The 19,933-nt window shown below is 41.3% G+C and overlaps 11 protein-coding genes across 11 annotated transcripts; 5 read left to right on the top strand and 6 right to left on the bottom strand.

Annotated features, from left to right (window-relative positions):
• Nucleotides 1–190: 190 nt before the first annotated feature.
• FA14DRAFT_117894 (ABC1-domain-containing protein) lies at nt 191–2,162 on the bottom strand (the record flags this gene model as incomplete). The annotated part of the gene is made up of 2 exons (XM_025496257.1): nt 191–1,054; nt 1,137–2,162. The coding sequence occupies 2 exons, from the start codon at nt 2,160–2,162 to the stop codon at nt 191–193; spliced, it is 1,890 nt and encodes a 629-aa protein (XP_025357844.1).
• Nucleotides 2,163–2,904: 742 nt separating this feature from the next.
• On the top strand, nt 2,905–5,332 carry FA14DRAFT_159553 (uncharacterized protein). Its single transcript, XM_025498268.1, has 2 exons — nt 2,905–4,983; nt 5,062–5,332. The coding sequence occupies exons 1-2, from the start codon at nt 2,962–2,964 to the stop codon at nt 5,245–5,247; spliced, it is 2,208 nt and encodes a 735-aa protein (XP_025357843.1). The 5' UTR covers nt 2,905–2,961; the 3' UTR covers nt 5,248–5,332.
• Nucleotides 5,333–5,359: 27 nt separating this feature from the next.
• FA14DRAFT_187634 (putative Rpc11-DNA-directed RNA polymerase III subunit C11) lies at nt 5,360–5,932 on the bottom strand. The gene is made up of 2 exons (XM_025501613.1): nt 5,579–5,932; nt 5,360–5,505 (listed from the first exon to the last, which is right to left on the bottom strand). The coding sequence occupies exons 1-2, from the start codon at nt 5,850–5,852 to the stop codon at nt 5,447–5,449; spliced, it is 333 nt and encodes a 110-aa protein (XP_025357842.1). The 5' UTR covers nt 5,853–5,932; the 3' UTR covers nt 5,360–5,446.
• A 271-nt stretch (nt 5,933–6,203) lies between these two features.
• Nucleotides 6,204–7,295, bottom strand: FA14DRAFT_141913 (uncharacterized protein). The gene is made up of 3 exons (XM_025497152.1): nt 7,216–7,295; nt 6,916–7,134; nt 6,204–6,834 (listed from the first exon to the last, which is right to left on the bottom strand). The coding sequence occupies exons 1-3, from the start codon at nt 7,266–7,268 to the stop codon at nt 6,468–6,470; spliced, it is 639 nt and encodes a 212-aa protein (XP_025357841.1). The 5' UTR covers nt 7,269–7,295; the 3' UTR covers nt 6,204–6,467.
• A 225-nt stretch (nt 7,296–7,520) lies between these two features.
• FA14DRAFT_116981 (uncharacterized protein) lies at nt 7,521–8,442 on the top strand (the record flags this gene model as incomplete). The annotated part of the gene is made up of 2 exons (XM_025496205.1): nt 7,521–7,799; nt 7,867–8,442. The coding sequence occupies 2 exons, from the start codon at nt 7,521–7,523 to the stop codon at nt 8,440–8,442; spliced, it is 855 nt and encodes a 284-aa protein (XP_025357840.1).
• Nucleotides 8,443–9,022: 580 nt separating this feature from the next.
• Nucleotides 9,023–9,799, bottom strand: FA14DRAFT_159551 (uncharacterized protein). Its single transcript, XM_025498267.1, has 2 exons — nt 9,700–9,799; nt 9,023–9,512 (listed from the first exon to the last, which is right to left on the bottom strand). The coding sequence occupies exon 2, from the start codon at nt 9,477–9,479 to the stop codon at nt 9,240–9,242; it is 240 nt and encodes a 79-aa protein (XP_025357839.1). The 5' UTR covers nt 9,480–9,512; nt 9,700–9,799; the 3' UTR covers nt 9,023–9,239.
• A 1,155-nt stretch (nt 9,800–10,954) lies between these two features.
• Nucleotides 10,955–15,220, top strand: FA14DRAFT_159548 (uncharacterized protein; the record flags this gene model as incomplete). The annotated part of the gene is made up of 1 exon (XM_025498266.1): nt 10,955–15,220. A coding segment is annotated over exon 1 (3,776 nt), but the record flags the coding sequence as incomplete, so codon positions are not given.
• FA14DRAFT_117069 (MRG-domain-containing protein) lies at nt 15,055–16,209 on the bottom strand (the record flags this gene model as incomplete). Its single annotated transcript, XM_025496209.1, has 4 exons — nt 15,055–15,224; nt 15,290–15,674; nt 15,763–15,884; nt 15,924–16,209. 4 exons carry the CDS (start codon nt 16,207–16,209, stop codon nt 15,055–15,057), a joined length of 963 nt encoding a protein of 320 aa, XP_025357837.1.
• A 465-nt stretch (nt 16,210–16,674) lies between these two features.
• On the top strand, nt 16,675–17,115 carry FA14DRAFT_163377 (uncharacterized protein; the record flags this gene model as incomplete). The annotated part of the gene is made up of 2 exons (XM_025499816.1): nt 16,675–16,893; nt 16,966–17,115. The coding sequence occupies 2 exons, from the start codon at nt 16,675–16,677 to the stop codon at nt 17,113–17,115; spliced, it is 369 nt and encodes a 122-aa protein (XP_025357836.1).
• FA14DRAFT_159547 (ribosomal protein L15) lies at nt 16,983–18,172 on the bottom strand. Its single transcript, XM_025498265.1, has one exon. It carries the CDS (start codon nt 18,144–18,146, stop codon nt 17,268–17,270), a length of 879 nt encoding a protein of 292 aa, XP_025357835.1. The 5' UTR covers nt 18,147–18,172; the 3' UTR covers nt 16,983–17,267.
• Nucleotides 18,173–18,282: 110 nt separating this feature from the next.
• FA14DRAFT_15325 (uncharacterized protein) lies at nt 18,283–19,293 on the top strand. Its single transcript, XM_025497585.1, has one exon. It carries the CDS (start codon nt 18,400–18,402, stop codon nt 19,000–19,002), a length of 603 nt encoding a protein of 200 aa, XP_025357834.1. The 5' UTR covers nt 18,283–18,399; the 3' UTR covers nt 19,003–19,293.
• The last annotated feature ends 640 nt before the right edge of the window (nt 19,294–19,933 follow it).

Raw genomic sequence — 19,933 nt, 5'->3', positions numbered from 1 at the left:
CTTCCGTCTGGTGTTGAAACGTCAAAAGTCTACCAAAATCTTTGCTGTGGCTTAAATGTATCATTCTGTCTTTCATATGCAAAATCTTCGGATTGCAAGTGTGTACCTATACAATCTATCTCACATCAGAAAATATGCTTCATCACCAACTGTGGTGAAACAACTATCTATTGCGCATTGATCCTCTTCTTCAGGCAGATGTTGATAACCAGTCGTATCGAACAAATGCATCTACGCTCGCACGATCTGCTACGCCCAAAAGCCAAGAACGTGCTTCCATCCAGAACCATAATTTGATCATTGGAGATAGATTTTTGATATCATGCCTATGGGCTAGCATGCCACCTCCTTCTTGCATTGCCATCTCGCGACCTAAGTTACGTAAAATAGGCAAAGCAGACTTGAACAGATCCATCGAAGGATCCAATTGTCTTCCAATACCTTCCAATAATAAAATCGAAATCACAGTGTTTACGAAATCCGCTTCCATTTTGACGTGGTGTTCACGAACAGCTGCAAGAACTTGACTCAGAACGTCGCCAATCTTGATCTTTGCCAAACTGAATGTTTTACTCTTTACGCTCAAGACTAAATCTTGCATCTTTAACGCAAAAGTATCCTCGTCGATCACCAATTCAGGCGTTCGACAACGTTCCACCATCAGATGGCCAGCCAAAGCTCCATCGAATTCGGCAACCGCACTAAACAGTTCTAAAAAGTTCTTTCGATTTGTTGGTGAAAGGGCAACGGTTAATCCTGCGTCCAAGAACACTAATTCAGGTTGATAGCCAAGTTCGTCTAATCGATCCAATTCATCAAGCCAAGCATCTTGATCATGTTTAACTTTCATCAAATCATGAACGACGGATTTCTCGGTTTGATCGTCGATTGAAGAAAGATTTGATGTCCCAGTTGCGTAATCTTTTTCAAATTTGGACAAAATTCTTGTGAATAGATGTCGCAATAATGATTTGGTCGTAGGACGATAAAATTTGATCATAATGTTACCCGGATGCAAATCTGCATGGGTGAAGTTATCCAAGAGCAACATGCTCTACGAATGTTGAAAAGGGAAAAGATGGAGAATCGAATCAGTACTTTTCCTTTCCTACAAGATGCATACCAATCTCACTCACCAAAAATGCATCCAAGCCTAAATTTGCAATTCGATGATCAAATCCCGCTCCTCCTAGATTCAGAAAATGCTTCAATGGCAGCGCATCTTCATATTCTTCTATCAGAATCTCTTTTGATGTGAAAGCGATCAGAGGTCTTGGGAAGGAAATCGCACTACCACGTTTGATGAAATTATTTTCAAATCGATCCAAATTTGCTGCTTCATTACGCAAATCCAACTGGCTAAACATCATTTCCGAAAAGACTTCAACTTCTTCTGGAAACGAGAGCCATTGTGCTCCTGGAAAGAGGTTTAGCATGCTGGCGAAAAATGTCATGATTCGAATATCCCGCGTAATAGTTCGATGAGCTTTTGGATGTAAGATCTTGATAGCTACTGAAGCTGTTGGAATGGCTGGAGGTGGCCTTTCATCATCGGCTGATAATGCAAGTTGGTCTGACAATTGACTTCCGGATCGTTTATGCTTTTGCTCAAGATATTTAGGCGGGATGAGATCAGGTCGTAAAGTAGCTTTGTACACTTGCGCAACTGCACCAATCCCAAGTGGCTCATCCGGAAAATCCTCAAAAACTTCATCGCAAGGACGACCGAAAACACGTTCGATGACTTTCTTAGTATATGCTAGCGAATGAGGTTTTCCGTTCGAATGAAGTTTGCCGAGCAGATCGCATAGTTCTTTCGGAAATAGGTCTTGTCGTGATCCAGCCCATTGGGCAAGTTTGATAAATGTTGGTCCAGCACGTTCCATTTGTTTGACCAAAAATCCATACCACCATAATGCACCCCACCGCGTACCTCCTTCTGCTTTTGCCATCTTTCTGCCTCTTCGTCTACCTCCTTCTCTCCTTCTGCCGACAAAGAGCATTGGCGTAGTGATAATGACGGGCAAAAAGAGTGTTACTAAAACCAAAAATCGCTTCGCTGTTCCTAATGGCTCAATGATGTACAATTGTATATTATCGTGAATCGTGTAAATCCATCGAACTACAACATTTGCATGAGTTCGCTTCTCTTCCGATTCCATTTCTTCCACCGATTTGGCAAATTGCGAAAAATCTTCATCTGAATCACTTTCTTGTGTCTGAAGTGATGCTTCGGCAGATAATTGATTGCCCACTTTCCCGTGTTTGATCGTGATCATTATAGCTAATGTGCCAGCTCCAACGATCAAAAGGTTTTTGTATCTTAGAGATGGCCATTTTGTATCTCTATTTTCACCCGAATGTGTTTTGCTATTTGTGTACTCTGTCTTTAGGGATTGTGCTGTATTATGATTGAAACGTGAGAAGGTTTTGATTGAATTTTTTTTGGAAAATGACGAAGAACTGGGACATCTGGAGACCGTTTTGAGATCGTCAGAAAGGTTGCGAAACTTTCCGCTATGGCAAGAGAAGTTAAATTTCTGATACGCTATCGAACGGATCGTTGGTGTTGCAACACTCCTTCCCGCCGAAGCGAGACGGAGTTCGGTTAGCCTTTTCGGATGAGCAATTCTGTTCATTGCGCGATTTTTCTCATCAACATTCTTGAACTGATTGAGTACTTAAAGACAGTTTTAATGATCGAGATTGAGATGATATGGTATTCTAGAACAAGAGAAGGATTCACCTTTGCGCTTGACCTTTTGGTTATCCTCCACCTGAATGAATGAATGCTGTGAATGGCGTACGCCCGTGCAAGACTAAAACCAGTGCACGTGTATTGCAACACTTTTAAAGTTTTATTTTTTTGGTTCTTGGTCATTACCATTCCTTCTTTCTTTCTTTCATCTTCTTGCTCAATCATGCTAATCGAGAATTAGATTTACATCCATCCTCAAAAGTATGGTTGCAGCAAAAAGCGCAAAATCGCGTTCTCAAATAACAAAGGATTTTGATAAACGCAAAACGAAATTAGGAAAAGGTAAACAGGCAACCAACAATGCAACAAATACTTCATTCAAAGCTCGTTCAATCGCTTTACCACAACAGAGTATCGGTCGTGAACGTGAAAATACTCTCGTAACAAGAAGGAAATTAAATCTTGAAGATTTATTAGGTCAATTAAGACATCCTACCGCCAACGTTCGTCGAGATGCACTTAATGGCTTACTCGAATTACTGCAAGATGAAAGATCTCTCAACATTCTGATACCCTCTAGGATTGTGGGAAATGTGGTAAGACTACTTTCAGATGATGATGTCGGCGTACGGAACGCTTTGCTGCAATTTTGGACTGCGTACACCACCAAATTGACTGCCAAACGTTTGATTCCTTATACATCCATCGTCGTTTTGCACATCACATCATCAATGTCTCACATCTTTCCCGATATTCGAATTGACGCTGTCAAATTTCTCAATATCTCTCTAACGGCGTTTGGACAATGTATGGTAATTGGCTGGGAGAATTTTGCAAACTCCATTTCTGATGTCGGTCAGGCACAAAAGGTGGATCAAAGTTACGGTGCTAGGCTTTTGAAGTGTTACTTTACTCAATTAGGAATACCCCTTACCCCTACAATCGATGCAATGGGAGTGAGAAAGGACTCTGATGCTTTATCGAATGCAAGAGCATCCATTCTCTCGACGGATCTATCGAATCATGCGCTGTTGGTTATCCTCTCTAGCTTGGATCGTTTCCTAGAATTCGCCTTACAAGAAATCTCTTCAACCCGATCTTTGAAAGTCACAAGCTCACCAGACAAGATAACAAATGGATCCGATAAAGCAGATATCGGAGTTAATGTCTATCCAAGCTGCTTGATCGTATCAACCTTGAGCGATGAAGCAGAACAGAATTCGTTCTTACAAACTTTATCTCCTTCTGGCTCGACCTTTGAGAAGAAGACACGCACGTCGACTTGTGGAAATTCAGAAGCTCTATTCGCAGAAACATATGATTTGTTTGAAGATTTCAACGCTCGTGACTCCTTCTACTCAGTCGCCCATTCATTCCACAATTTCGAAGTAATAGGATCACCCGGAAAGGGTCTGCTTGACACTCATATATCCTTGTCAAGTCTTGAGCCATCTACAGGCTTTGAAGCTCGACAAAAGATCTTTTGTTCTCTCGTTCCGTTGTTACAAACTTGCTTTCTGGACGCTGTCCCATTCATCCTTGAGCAGCGTCTGACATCCAGCACGATGGAGAAGGATAGCAGCAAAAGTACTAGCTTTCGCATCGTCAAGCTGGTTGTCTCTATCTCTCTTCAACTTTGGCGTGGACTGCGTCGTGCTGACCATACATCGCACTCAAATTTATCAAAGCTCCTCAATCGCATAGCGGCCCATTTCCCATTTGGATCCACAGAGACGAGTGAATCACAAGAAGCCTGGCTGGATACAAATCTATCATTTTGCGAGCTGCACGGTCTTTTTTCTTCATTGGCAAGTGGCAAAGACGCTCAATGCAAATCTCATGTTGACCTGATCTATGGATACATACAGCATTTGTTCGAATCTGAAAAGACGGTGCTGTACGGCTCAAGATTTGTTGCGATCTTGCCAACCGTTTGGTTGCTACTAGGAAGGGTTGATGATGGCAGATCTACAGAATTGATAAGCGGTCTTATAGATCATTGGCATTCCATTCCTTTGGGCGATCATTTCACAAGACGATTATCGACGAGATTTTTAGGTCATCTATTGATACTGCCAACTTTCTCATCGTATAATGGTCGCTACGACGTTTTGCAAGATGAGAATTGTCGATCGAAGCTGATTAAATGGTTATCTGTATCTTTGCCGAAACGTTTATGGGAATTAAACACAAGAGAACCAATCGAAAGTGACGAAATTCTGGAATTGTGGAGACAAGTGTCTGTGAGGTATGGTGATTCTGCTAACAATAAATTGACCCAATCCGTGAGTTTGTCACCTTTATTCCTCTTTTTATCTACTAACAATCCTCTTCATTGATTATACAATTTGAAATTTTTGCAGGATATCAAAGCACTCACAAAGCCTTTCTGCGCATTCTTTTGTACGGAACATACCAAATACGGCAAAATTGATGGCCCTTTCATTCGTCTTCCGGTAGACGTCCAAAAGCGTGCTTTAGGGGTAATGCACAGTTTGCCTTTTGATCAACAACTCTTTTCTGCCGTTCAATCGGTAATGAAGGCTTGATTGCATGTATAATTGTATTATTACGAAACTTGTACAAATACAGATGTACTTCTATATTTCAGTCCATCAAAATAATCCTCGTTGAGATTTTGCTTTCTAAAAGCGTCTGGCTCTCTTCTGTGATCTGGGTAGATGTGATTACATGGTTATACCTTTCATGCTTTACGACTTGTCGATCAATCGGGCTATTGAATCTTTTTCAACCTTCACGCCATTGATAACCACATTCACTCTTCGTACATCGGTAAAACGTTGTCACTTTGTGTGAAATGGCAAAAGAAAAGGTGGTCAGCAAGGGAAAAATCTTTGTATCTTTATCTTGCATACGTACTAGGCTCATCCGCTGATCGAATTTGAAGTTGCATAAAGAATGCTCTTGCATTATCGCATTTTGGACAAGCAGCATCAGTCGAATCCACATTTTTCCAAGCATCTTCACCTCCCATTATATCATCAACTTGTTTGCGTGTTAGCTTTACCCTAGTTGTCATTTGTTTGGCAATAGGAAATTGATAAGGACATGTACTACATTCCCACCTGTTTCGATTCATATCATCTCGGCCAACCAAGAGCATATTTGCGCATGTCGGACAAAAGAGAGACATTTCCGTTCGATGCCCTACTTGATGAATATTATGGCTGATCAATGATCTGCATATTTGCTCCAAGAAGGGGTTGGTGTAAGTGTAAAGAGTAGGATGGCAAAGAGGAATGAATGAATGAATGCAATTCTCAATGCGCGCACGTGCAAGGCATGGGCCAAGTGCATTATTGCAAACAAAAGATTTTGCGCAAAAGAATTAAAAGAGTTTAATGAGCATTGCACATCTTCCTTCTCTTCTCTTCGAATCAATCACTGTGAGTATTATCATTACAAGAAATAAAAGGAAGGATATCCAAACCAATTCACTCTTACTTAACGGTTCTTTTTAGCTGCATTGCCACACCCGCTCGCGACACTTCCCTTTCTTTGGGATCTTTGAGGCGAGTTGAAGGTGCCATAGATCTCTTTTTTCAATGAAGGATCATCGCGGAGGAGAGTTATGAATCGAGAGCCATATAGGAACCCTGCTATTGCATCATCAACATTTTGATTGATAATAAGTAGAAGGAGCCAAAATGCTGTCGGACATTTGTTCTTTTTTTTTATACAAGGTTACATTATAATACAATGTTGGAATAGATCTATTTTGTTGTCGCACTTTGCACCATCATCTCGATTATTGTTGTGCTTTCTGTTGCTTTTGCTCTTTCACCAAACGGTACGCTCTTATCGCTCTTTCACGTTCAGCCTCCAATTCAGCCTTTCGTCGCATAGATGGCGCCACCATTCCTCTAGGAGCTTTTGTGAGATTAGGCGGTGCTTGCACTACATCATTTATCCTCCTCTTCTGTTGTGCGATTTGCCAATCACGATCACTTTGACTGTTTCGCTCTTCTGTCTGCTTATTTGAAGACCTTTTCTCCTCTGCATCATCTTTGAATCGATCGTTTGCATCCTTTTCGTCTGTCTTTCGTTTTCTTTTGGACCCTCTGGTTGATTTAATCGTTGCATTAACATCGGATGCCATAGCATTCTCAACACGCCTAATGCGAAATGAAAGGAGGATGAAAGAATGAGGGTAAGAATGTTGTGACGTGTGATTAAACCATATAAAAAGCACTTACCTATTGAAATCTTTCAAATGTTCTCCTGTTTTAATCTTGAGCTCTTGATCGTCATGACCTTTGAAGTTCTTTTCCTTCTTCTTTATCAATTTCGCATTCTCTTCTTTTTTTCTTCTGTGATAATCTTCTTGAACTTTGGCGGCATTCAATATCCGCATTGCTCCTTTCGGCATATCACGAAGATCTACTTGATTTGTCTTTGGCGGCAAATCTTTACCTCTTTCAGATCAGAAGGAATTCGACCATTTAGCTTTTTCTTTTTCTTTCAACGTCCTTATGCGCAGAAAATTGTCCACTCACTTTGTACTCCGATCTGCTTGTCTTATAGATTGCTTAGAACGTTTATGTGGCATGATGATGTCAATTAAATGTAATGAGAATGATGGTAGAAAGTGATCAGGCCAATTTTGACGATCTTTTTTTGATACATAAACTTCATTCTGAAATTTAATGTGCTTACATAAGCTCAAATCATTTCAGCCTAACACGCTGACGCCAACTTTAAACTTCATTCTGTTGTTCTACAATCATGAGTTCAATGTCACAAATTAAAGGCTGACTTGCATCTTGACAAACCACTGCAAGTTTGACATCATTTACTAATCATGAATTCCCTTTACAATTTGGCCTTACGTCAATCTTCATCAATCCAGTCCGATCTTACTTTAATCGAATCTACTTCTGATCATGCCTCATCATCTGCTTCTTTGGTCGGTCAATTGACAGCATCATTGGCCGCTTTAAGTCGTACTGTAGACGATTACGAAAACATGGCAAAACGGGAAATGAACGTACAAAAGCGGGAAAAAGCATTGCAAAGAATAAAGAAGTTTCGTGAGGAGGAGAAGGAGATGCAAAATGCGTTTAACAAAGTGAAAGCAAAGGTGAATAGTTAGCTGAAATATTGAAGATCGATTTGCTTACCTTCTTGATGCATTTTCTCTCTTGCAGACAAATGGTGTTGCTCCCGAATCGAAAAGCACGAATGATACGAGTACGCTCCACCAAGACTCCGCCCAATCTACTTCGACATATCATCAACCGAACAGCAATCATCTTTCTGCCTTACCACAGAGTGCCTTACACTCTCGTGCTCCTACCTATCAATCCCTTCACAACAATACAAACGGCATCGCAAATGCACATGGCGCTTTACCACCTCAAGATAGACCGAATCCGTTACAAGCATACCGAATGAATGCGTCTGCGGCTGCTATGTTTGGTGATCGTGAGCATTCAATGCGTGAAGGATATGCTTTACGCGAACATTCGTTTATCCAACAAACGGAAACTCAATTAGACAGCTTCATCGCTCAAGGCAAAGAAGTTTGGACAAATTTAACCGAGCAAAGAGACATTCTCAAAGGCACACAAAGAAGATTGCGAGATGTTGGCGTCACTTTAGGGCTCAGCAGAGATGTGATTGGCTATATCGAAAGGAGAAGTACGCAGGATAATATCTTATTTGTCGTTGGTGCCATTTTCACGCTTATCTGCTTTTATTATATCTACAAGTGGTTCGGATGACGGAAGGAAGAATATAATGTTCTCTCTCAAGCCATGCGAAAGTAACATTTGACAATGGCATTCATAAGACTCCAAAAGACGATTCTAGCAAAAGCACGTGCAAAAAAATGATTGAATTGGATTGCGCGTAAAAGGCAGGAAAAATAAAACTGCTAGCTACGGTTAGGGATCTTCCTTTTCCAGTACCATCACTTTCATCCGACAAATTGCGGCTCTTCAGATCAACATCAGAAGCTGCCAAACCCAAGAATGATGGAGGATACATAGGAAAGATTTGGCAATATCCTTCTATCAAATTGTGAGTATGGCTCAGTCTATTCGACCCCATTCCAAAAGAAAGTCTGTATTACGAGCAAAATGATGTGCACGATAATCATTGTTGTGCAGGAGAATATACAAACTAGAGTCTCGCGTTCAAATGGTTCGCGATAAAACCACTCACTGATGCTCATACTCATTCCGATGGTGATCCTGTCACGATCGAAATGGCAAGCGCCCTAAACAAGCATGTCCTACGTTGGGCAACGATCACTTATTTGGAATCGTGAACATGTGCTGATACATCTTGCATTCCTGCAGGTATACAATTAAGTGATGACCATCCTTTAATGACGATTCAAGGCGATACTACGGGTGTCTTTATCTGAAGATTATGGTGCGTTCATCAGTTGCGCCGGAGAGATGGCGCCTCGTCAAATGATGCAACAAACATATAAAAGACCCTTGGAGGTCCACCTAGACTTTGATTCAAATGCTCCGATCGGAGATAGCAAATGGATGAAAGCGAAGCCGCTTCTTTAGCAAATCTGAAACCTGGTCGATTCAATCTTCAATTGGTGAGCATCGAGCAGAGATCCATGATGTGTTTCAATGATTATCCTTGATCTTCTTTTTGAAGGTCGCTGGAAATTACCGTCCGATCGTTGGCCGTGTACGAGCCAACGCTTGAAGGATATCAAAAGGCTGATAAATGAGATTCCACTCAAAATAGTGATGCATTTTCCCCCAACTTGATAGCTGACTTCCATTTGTTGCATTTCGCCTAGCCTATGCAGTGTCGAGAATAAAAGGTGAGTTTCATTCGTTCACAATTTCTTATGATTATATGATGATACAAATCACGACGGTCTGCGTAGCACATAATGCCGAAAACGCCCGTAAACCCAATTTATTCCGGGCAACCCAATCTGATCCAACCTCTCTTTGCGAAACGACGAAGCGACAGACTGACTGACCTCACTTCATTTCTTATTGTAGCTTTCCCCTTTTCAATCGTCACTATGGATTGTTCCGAAACTTGGTTGTTTCACTCGGTTGGTACTTCGTTCTTCAATTATGGTCTCTAGCTTGAACGACGATATACCCTGACTCTTGCTTGCCAGCACACTTGACGATCTGATTGCCAACATTTCTATCTTATCACTGTCGAAGTAGCAGAAAGTTTTAACTGTCTCGCAACGATTCGTTCCAATGAAAAATGTTACACATGACCTACTACCGTATATAACATCGTTTTTGACATGATCCTGACATGAAATATGTGCAGGCATTCAGATATAATAGAATACGTAAAATCACTACAACTGTTACAGTAGTAGCACAGCACTGGAATTTTGATGATGTGACGAGAAGGGATATGATCATGTTTATTTGAATATGTCAGTGAAGTCGGTGGTCAGTGAAAACTGCCAGAGCCAATACAACCTGTCGATACTCCAATGTCCAGTTTCGTATATCCACTTATATCCGATTCTAAGTAGTTTTGATCAGTGTTTAGAGGTAAAGAAGAGGATATAGAGCTTATAGACTCAGAAGAAGATACAAGGGATACAGATAGTATAGGTATATAAATAGATTTTATAGATAATCATAATTAAGATCAGATAAAAGGGGAAATATAAGTAGTATGGTTATTGGAATAGATTAATAATTAAGTTTTACCAATACTATAATATAAAATAGATATTCTCTATCTTCTTGAATATAACTATATTACTCATAAATATAAAAAATAAATAATAAAGCCTATATCTTTTAATTAAATTAGAATATAATAATAGATATTATTAAAGCTTTCTGAAATCTATAATATAATATCTTGAGAGTTCTAAAAGTTTTTAAGATAATAGATATAATATCTAAGTTAAAATCAAATCAAATAAATCTTATATAAATTTATTTAAACAGTTTTTTATAATATAGATATTCGATATTCTATACTAATAATTTATTAATATCTATAGAGATATAATATAATTATTAAAGTAGTATAGTAGTTTAGATTTAAAAAAAAGGGTCACATAGGTGAAGCCATCATACGAGAGTACCATTTTGCCGGTAAGGATGCGATCAAGATTCCTTTTCCTTCTTTCCTATCGCAACAATTCATTACATCAATATGGCTTCAAGACTATGAAATCGAAGACGCTAAGAAGAATGATTGACGAAGTCCGTGCGTACTTTGCAACCTTAATTTGTTCTCTTGCTGTCAAGCTCCTATTCGAGTACACCTCTCTTTATTCCCATCATTTCACAAGGACAGGCAAGTCTCTTTTACTCTCACATGTTCCTGTGACTGTAACACACATACTCACTCACACGCACGGGTAGAAGGCTTCAGACGATGGATGTCCTTTCACGCTTGAAAAAAGCGATTGGTGGAGCAGGAAATGAAGAAAGGCAAACCAACTCCGACAACGATCAGACTTCGAGAGATGCAGCTTCAAGACAATCACTGCCAAGGTTTACCTTGTCTTCTCAAGATCTTCAAAGCAATCCATTCAAAAAGCAAAGGGGAAATGTTCATACACGGGCCAAACAATTTCGTGATAATTGGCTAGCTATTCGTTCTACATTACGCACACCACATCAAGCTGCTTTGCATCATGGTATATCTCGGACGGACTTGATCGATCGCCTACAGAGCATGTGTGATGCTTTGGTATTCGAGGCAAACCGTGCAGATGAAGATGTCGATATTGCAGGTCCATGCATGGAGATGCTATTAGAGGGCGATATCTTGGGTCAATTAGTCCGTTTGACTGCAAATGATCGCATTTCTGGCTCTCAGGCTGAAATTGTACAGTTGTTCGCTTCTCTGATCATTCTCCTTGATGAACGATTCTTATCCAGACAAGCGGTACATAGACCTTTGGTTCGATTGATGCGTATATGCGTTGGAGATGAATTTTTTCAAGCAAAACAAAATACTTCAACAGGGACAGAATTGGATCAAAACATAATCGGAATCAATGAAGACGAAGAGAAACGAGCACATCGTAAATTCGGTCGAATCGGAAGTGCAGAAACGTTGGGATTTGAGGAAAGATTAGTAGATCTGATGTGTCACATTGCAAGCCGATTGCGCAATACGCCAGACCTTCTAATCATCTTTTTTCGAGAGCGTGGAGGGGATGAAGAAGCCAGAAAAGCTTTCAATCTCGCCATGTCTTCATCGCCCGCTCCTCCTTCATCACGTCTATCAACAAGAGCTCCTTCACCTGCTCAAAATCAGAGAAATTCTCCAATCATTCCGTCACCCTTACGACCACAAGACTCGGAATCATTTACCGATGCAGGCCGTGCTGCATCTTCTCCAGCGTCCTCAACTTCTGGAGCGCTGTCGTACGATTTTCCACTGTTTTCCTATCTATTAAGATTCGTTCATCGTGAATCGCGAACGGGAGAATTGGCAAGAGCTGGTATCCTTTTTTTGGTAGACGTTGCATTTGCACCGGGAAGAAGAAATCTTGCACGTTCTGCCAATACAAAAGCAGGCAAGAATGCAAGCATTGGACGATCTTTTGGTTCTCCTTATACCAAATCTGCTCGTCCTGGTCCTAGAAGAAGCGGAACGAGTACGCCACAAAAGCATAGAATCGAGGCTGATCTTGGCTTAGGTCCAAATATCGCCTTGGCTCGCTTTATGGTCGAATCAGATTTTTCAGAAGTGTTGGGTGCTGGTATAGGTGCGGTGTATGGATTATTACCTACTAAGCTTTCTTTGTCCAAATTCTCCGATGCGGATGATGACAGTGATTCGCATGAGAGACGACATGCGCTACTGGTCGGTCAAGGTGAATCAATGGTTTTGGGCGAAGGAGAAAAAGTACATATGGAGCAAAACACAATAAGCTTCCAAAGCGCCTTCACTACCAACAGTGAAGAGGTACGTCAACAGGCAAGGATACTTTGTGACCTTTTGGAATTTACTCAAGACATTCTACGCACTGCCGTGAAAGTTTCGATAGACTTTTCATTGAATAAAAACACTGTAAACGCCGATCCTGCCAAGCCACGGCCAACGGGCTCGGTCGAGTTGTCGTTACTGGCAGATCAATTGACTCAAAGTATCTCCGTATCACTGCAATCGCTCTTTTTGGAAAATATTTTATACCCTTCCATGTTGGAGTGTAGCGATGTAGACGGCAGCTCAATTGCAGTTATGACCTATTTGGAAGCAATATTGAGTGTTTTGGAGACAGAAAATGCACTTTCCGATTGCGTAGTGGGTTGGCTTACAGGTTCGGAAGCAAGCGATCTAGATTCGAGAAATGATGCTCATCACTTCGGTATGAGGGCAAAGCGGAAGAGTACAGCGATGATACAATTGGAGAAAGAAGAATCCAGCATGAAATTTCGACAAAATTCATCATATCAAACCGACGCCTTTGGAAGATACACCATCCGCGATTTGCTTGTCGACAATCTCCAACTGTCTTCACAACAGTCAGCTGTACTATCAGCACTACGCCTGGCCACCACTCTCATCACCTTTCATGGGAGGTCAAGTCTATCTACTGTGATTCAGATCAAAGATGATCCACTTGCCACTGCTTTTCCTACCAATTTGATTGAGATCATGAAAGAAGGAGACGACAGTAATAATGATTCCAAAGAATTTCAATCGTTCGATTCTGATACCTCGGATGAATTTGTGTATCCTGGAACTGAAAAGGACGAGGAGAAGTTCTTGAATCGACTGCACGCTTTGGCAAAACAGACGGTGGGCGGTTACAAGATGCAAAAGTACAGTCGCGAGATCATTACTCTCCTTTCGCTAATGAACAGATTACAGGTCGGTGACTCCAAAAGTGTGAGAGATTCATTCGATTCCCAGATTGATCAAACGTACAGCAGTACAGGATTCGATAATTATTTGGAAGATGCTGCGACGGGGCTTATGCGAGATAGCATGGGTCGCTCTGCTTTACGATCATGGGAAGATGGAAGCATCATTGAGGCTGGCGATTCGACTCAAGATCGTTCCAGCCTTCTGTCTTCTTACCGCAGACATAAACTTCAGGCTACAGATCGATTGTTACGAACGCTCCTTCTGAGCCTTTGCAATTATTGGCGAAATAGACCAGAGGTAAATGTTGCCGCGACCGGATTACTATCTGCCATCTGCTCCTGTCCGATCCGCAGTCTCGAAGGATTTTTATGTCATGGAAGACAAAGTATTGAAATGCTACTTTCAATAAACACTCCGGATCAGAATGAGAAGGGCGAAGAAGAAGACGTTGATGATCTTTCAGAAGACGAATGTACGTTCATGATGCAATCTTCTTTGTTGTCCGGTCAAGACAAGCATGAGAAGGTCTCCCTTTCCCACCATGATCTTAGCAAGGTACCTGTTCTATTGAACATACTCAGTGCGCTGGTAGACCAGCTACAAAGGTGGAGAAAAACGATTGCTCATTTCGACAAATATTTGGACGAACGTAGAAGAGGACTTCTTTTCGTGGAGAACTTGAACGAAGCCTTGATGTTGAGCGGGATCGATCCTTCGGATCAATTTAAAGGGCAACCCAACGGGAATACCGAAGCAGAAAGAGAACCGTCACCTTTCGATATGTATTCGAAACAAGTTTCATCGAAAAGAAAGGACGAAAACCAGAAAGGACACGTTCAGCCTGTCAAAGCTCTCAAGAAGGGGGAAGATATTATATCTTTGCCGCCACCACCATCGGCCACACCGACACAAGAAGCTTTCCACCTACCAGATGCTTCAGACAAAGATAAGAAAGCAACAGTTGAACGTGGGAATTTCGCACGATTTTTCGGTCGTGCGGCCAATGCGCTTAGTACTGCTGATAAAGGTCAAAAGGATGCTATAAGTCAAGGAAGTACCCACCAAGCGCATCAACCGCCGCCAAAGCCTTTTGCTCAACACTTTCTGCAAACGGCAAGCTTGATAATAGACGTTAATGATTCGGTATACCTTGTCGATTCAAGTCCATGGTCAATTCATTTTGATCCTGAAAAGCAAGAGGATAGTCAGGAGAAAAATACAGGGAAGAAAATCAAACGTACACGATTTCAGAATGCTGCATTAAGCGACACTGAGAACGAGGTAACGTTTACCTATCCAGGATCAGAGAAAAAAGGAAAGGATGATGAAGATCGTGTGAAGGAGCAAGGTTCCGCAAAAGTAAGCTTGAGTACAATTTTGGACAATGCCATTATCTTAGAGGAGACAATGAAGGAATTGATCGCTATCTTACAAGTTCGTCGTGCATATGGCGTGGACGCCACTCAAATCGTTTGAATTTCGTGTAGCTAAAAATACATGAACAACTTCATATCATCATGCGTGAATTAGAAGGAACATTAGGTATATGTCAATCGATGATAAGACAAACTCGGTGCTTCGTAATCTTTCACAAAGAAGTTTTTTTGCTCTTTCACCATATAAGATAGGAACTCTGCCAAGTGTTCCTTGAGGAGGAGAATAGATTCGGCGTCCATGGTTGTGTGAGCGATGATACTAGGGAGGTTGACTGTCATAAGGAAGGAGAGAAATAGGGTTAGCATGTGATCGGCTTCGCCGGAAGGCGTAACATACCAAAAAGTCTCAATAGATGCTCTGCCCCGTACACTTTGCTAGGTTCCATCGCCTCTTGAGCAACGTTCCAATCTTTCCTTTGCTGAACGTATTGTGCTCGCTCAAAACGATAAAGAAGATTGTTTCCTAGTGCTTTGTTAAAGTATGCTTTAAGTCCTTCCAAAACTTCATCCAAAACGGCAGGCGGACGGGAAGCCTTGTGATCTTTCTTGCTCGATAGATAATGTGCACGGTATGACGATAGAATATCCTCAACATTTGGCTCTCTAGGCAGAGGAACTAACAAATTTCGCTTTGTAACGAATTCCCAATCGTCTACCAAACGTACTTTGAGCGTGTCTGGGATCGTCAATTTGATTTCAGGTCTCTTTATATATTCTTCTTCCTGAGTGATAGACAGATGAGAAATAAAAGTCCTTCTTGTCAGCTTTTTACCAAATGAGACAAGCAGAATATAGATTACGTATACCTACCTGCTCCACCGCATCACGACCACGTTTTGTACCTCTACTCTCCTTTGTCTTTCTACGATCAGCTAAATCATGCGTTTCACTAGATTCTCTTCCATGACTTGCAGTATTTCCGTTTATGCCAGCTGTTACTGAATTGCCGCTTTTGCGTGCTGAAGGTTTACTACTGCTACCTGATCCTTCGTACAATTTTGCTTCTCGAGCTGCTTTGACGGATTCTGCGAGTGCTTTTTGCTTTTGAATATTGTCTTCGTTCAACTTTAGCATTCTCGATTCCGGTACCCATTCATCCCATCTTGCTCTCCATCCCATATAATGTACGAAATAATGCGGACCAACAGCTTTGGTTACATTATCATCTCCTGTCCAATTTTCCGCTTTAAGAACTTTTGCCTCGTACAATAATCCAACATGAAAGCAAAGAATCTTTTCGTTCACGCCGAATAGCATCTTGTACCTTCTTTGTTCCAGATGGTGTTTAATATGCGAATTGATGAGAAGTAGCAATCATCATCTTTCTCTGCACGCGTCGCGCTTTTCCTTAGCATATTCTACTTAGGTCAAAATTGTGCCTCCCGCACTTCATGTCAAGGTTCAAAAGGTTCGATTTTGCTAGAGAGTAGCTCTCCAACGATCATTGTCGATCATATCGATCGTCAAAGAGTAGAAAGATCGAAAGAATCTCGAATAGCATCCACAAACAGACACACACTCTGACGATTATTAGCATTTGTGAAATGAATGCACGTGCACACTTTTTGCCTGAATTATGAATATTGAGCGCGTGTAGACTCTAGAATGTATGCTTAAGCGTGGAGAAGCAGACTTGCGAATCGATCAAGAAGGGTTAATGGTGGTCAGAAACATGCAACACTTTATCTTCTACCACCGTTCTCATTAGCACAATCATTCGATATGGATGCAGATACAATCTTATCACATGTTCCTTTTACCACGTCTGGCTCGCTAGTCGATTGTGTCGACAAAAAAGTGATCATCATCTTGCGTGATGGAAAGGAACATGTTGGCGTTTTACGATCTTACGATCAATTTGCCAATCTTTTAATCGAAAATCCACAGCAAAAATGCTTCGATCTTGTTCGAGGAGAGAATGTGGTCATGATGGGTGAAATTGTACGTTTTTTGTGGGGATATAAAGTTCACTTTTGCAATCGTATACTAACATTTTCTTCTTCAACTGTTTAGGATTTGGATAAAGAAGATGAAATACCGACAGCAATCTCAAAAACGCCATCAGAGCAAGTTTCTAGATCGCAATATGAAAAGCGAAAAGCCGACGTCCTTCGCAAAGTGTATGGCTTCTCAGCAGAAGGTCAAGAAGGGGATAGTTATTGATTCAACTTTTAACTCGCAGCAGCACATTGTACATTATAGCAATCGAAATAAATCTATCTCGAATTCTCACGTATCCTTCATGCGATAGAGGAAGAGGAGAGCACAGACTCTGAAATACGTAATAATTCAATCTATTAATTATGAGTACACAGTTAGATAGCATTTGCCTCAACGACCGATTGAGAGTCATTAGAAGCAGCTTCGAGAGCTTTATCCTTTGGCTTGCCGGTCACTTTTGGCATCCTGACATCAGGAACACGATCTGCAAGGTAACCTCTCCTTGCCTTGCTTGCGTAATATAGCAATTCTCTCTTGTTGATCGGCACAGCATCGCGAGGTGGCAAGCGGTCGAGATATTTATGTGGCTTGATCAAAGCTTGCAATGTAGTGGGCGTATAATATTTGCACACGATTGAGCCACCAGCAGCTTCGACAATATTTATGGCTGTTGATGAAGAACGAGAAACGATCAAATGGATAGGTGTGCGCACCTTATTCGTCATACCTGCCAATAATTTTATACCATCCTTGCATGAATGAACGCATGAGCTTTCTAGAAGCTCGCGTGCGGTGATTGGTTGGCTTGGGTCTAAACGACCTTGATCGATCCAGTCTTGAATACGACCAACGCTCAAAGGAACATACTCTTTTGCGAACGAATTGGTAAATCCACGTTTGGGAAACCTTCGCATAATGGGTGTTTGACCACCTTCGAATCCAGGTGTAGGCTTACCATTACCTGCTCTTGCTTTTTGACCTTTGTGACCTTTTGTTGAAGTTCCACCACGACCGCTTCCTTGTCCACGGCCAAGACGCTTTCTTTGCTTTTTTGGTAAAAGGGGTTGTAAAGAGCCAATGCTGAAGGAAGCGAAAGATTCAATAGATTCAGCCGATTTTTTTGCAGTACTGGACAAAGTTCTGATCTGTGCAAAAGCACGCTGAGAAGACGAAGAAGATATCCCACTTTGACAGCTTCCTATGGCCAAACGTGAAAGCTGTCGTATGAGATGAGTTTGAGGTGGGCGAACCATCATGTTACAAGGACGATGACAATAAGAAGAAGAAGGCGTGAAAATTTCGAGTGAGCTAGTAACGGCGCCCAAAGAATATTATATAATCTTAAGAGGTAAAGCCTGTACGCTGTACGCAGTACACGCCTTCCACTTACACTCAGTGACGGATTAGTATATGCACAGCACTCTCTCAACACAATACCATCTTTGGTCACTTTGACATGTTGCCACTCTAACCAAACACCACAATCTATCATACACAGCTGTAACGATGAATCGAACCAGGCAACGCCCTGAACCACAAGAAAGTGGATCTCGAACAATCACACTTCAGGAGACCGGTTCAGAAAATAGCGCAACTCCCTCTGTTCCAGATGCAACACCTGTAGGAGTTTTGCAGCTTCGAGCAACGGGTAATACGTCAAGGAGGGTGGTTTGGAGCGAAGAAACGATAGACAATGAAGGTATGGGAAAGAAGAAGAGCAAAATTTGCTGTATTTATCACAAACCGAAAGCGTTTGACGAATCTTCCGATGAATCATCAGGTTCCGATTCCGATTCGCAAAGTTCAGATGAAGAAGGAAGCGAAAGCAGTTCTTCCAACAGTAGTGAAGTGAATGCATCGAAAAGTTTGAGAGAGAAGAAAGGCAAAGAAAAGGCAGATCAGGCCCTTTGCGATGATGACGGCTGCAATGGAAATCATCACAAACGAGGCAAGGGAAAAACGAAAAAGACAACCAATAGTCGATCCGCACGGACAGTGACAATCACTGAATCGCCGAAAGATACAGCTTCGCAAGATGAAGATCACGAATCAACGCATAGGACGTTCAAACCGAACGCATATGAAAAAGGATCGTATAATGTACACTAGCTGACCTCTCACCTATCTTGTATCATAAATATATCAATACACACATTAACAAATACATTTATACAAGTGACTTTCGAGCGATACGTAAATGAAATTCATAGATCACTCACCTTTACAGAATCCTGTTTTTCTAGCACAAGAGAGATACTGATCATGACAAGAGTAAAAGAGAGAAGACTGTCAGCTTTCGTTGTTCAACTATGAAATGACTTAAAGCATATCAGTGGTATCATTGTGTTTGGCTATAGATATTGGTCGATCATCAAAATGAGTCCAGTTTGGGGCGACACGTGTTTGTCATCAGGATGAGAATATTGCCTATCAATTTTTCATATGGACTGAAAGTTGATCGAAAGGACAACATTATAGGTATTCCATTTGTATGATACTCACTTTACTCTTTCCTTACAATAGATACCCGGGAAGTAGAAGAAGGTGTAAATGTCGGTGTTGAACCCTGCTTCATGCCTATTCAATCGCTCCCGACCATCTATTATCATGAGAGATCTTGATTGCTCAAGCTCATCTTCCTAGAATGGAGGGTGATTTGAATCGCGATCAAATAGACGAAAAAGTGAGAAGCTCAGGGCTGCAAAACACCACCAGATCGAGTAATGCTCAACCTAGAGCGTTTTATTGCATTCTTGCAAGATAAAACGTTGTTTCTCTCTTGAAGACGGGAACGAGGACCTGAAACGGAAAAGCAAAATCCAGGCCCTAACTTTTGTGTCTATATGAATAGGAAAGAAGCCGTCTGAGTAAGATACTATTCATGACTCGTATAAATTTGGTATCACAAGTTGGCTTTTAAGCTTGATAAGATACTCACCTTCGTAAAATTGTTCAAAGAAGAGAAGGAAGAAAGGTTGCTTTCCATCATGATTATTTATTTTGCAAATAAGCGCACGCAGCCAGAACTATTTTTAAATTT

The sequence above is a fragment of the Meira miltonrushii genome (genome assembly GCF_003144205.1).
Source record: "Meira miltonrushii strain MCA 3882 unplaced genomic scaffold FA14scaffold_1, whole genome shotgun sequence".
Taxonomy (NCBI): Eukaryota; Fungi; Basidiomycota; class Exobasidiomycetes; order Exobasidiales; family Brachybasidiaceae; genus Meira; species Meira miltonrushii.
The sequence above is the reverse complement of the archived record's forward strand: the minus strand, read 5'-3'. Positions and strand labels throughout refer to the sequence as shown.

Bases quoted from the DNA above. Each gene is read 5' to 3' on its own strand.
- FA14DRAFT_159553 (XM_025498268.1), top strand. From the start codon at position 2,962: ATGGTTGCAGCAAAAAGCGCAAAATCGCGTTCTCAAATAACAAAGGAT. The intron at 4,984-5,061 runs GTGAGTTTGTCA...AAATTTTTGCAG, and splicing joins ACAATAAATTGACCCAATCC to GATATCAAAGCACTCACAAA.
- FA14DRAFT_187634 (XM_025501613.1), bottom strand. From the start codon at position 5,852: ATGTCTCTCTTTTGTCCGACATGCGCAAATATGCTCTTGGTTGGCCGA. The intron at 5,506-5,578 runs GTACGTATGCAA...TTTCACACAAAG, and splicing joins TCGATCAGCGGATGAGCCTA to TGACAACGTTTTACCGATGT.
- FA14DRAFT_159547 (XM_025498265.1), bottom strand. From the start codon at position 18,146: ATGGTTCGCCCACCTCAAACTCATCTCATACGACAGCTTTCACGTTTG.
- FA14DRAFT_141913 (XM_025497152.1), bottom strand. From the start codon at position 7,268: ATGCCACATAAACGTTCTAAGCAATCTATAAGACAAGCAGATCGGAGT. The intron at 7,135-7,215 runs GTGAGTGGACAA...CTGATCTGAAAG, and splicing joins CAAGCAGATCGGAGTACAAA to AGGTAAAGATTTGCCGCCAA. The intron at 6,835-6,915 runs GTAAGTGCTTTT...ATTTCGCATTAG, and splicing joins CATTTGAAAGATTTCAATAG to GCGTGTTGAGAATGCTATGG.
- FA14DRAFT_159551 (XM_025498267.1), bottom strand. From the start codon at position 9,479: ATGCAACAAATGGAAGTCAGCTATCAAGTTGGGGGAAAATGCATCACT.
- FA14DRAFT_15325 (XM_025497585.1), top strand. From the start codon at position 18,400: ATGAATCGAACCAGGCAACGCCCTGAACCACAAGAAAGTGGATCTCGA.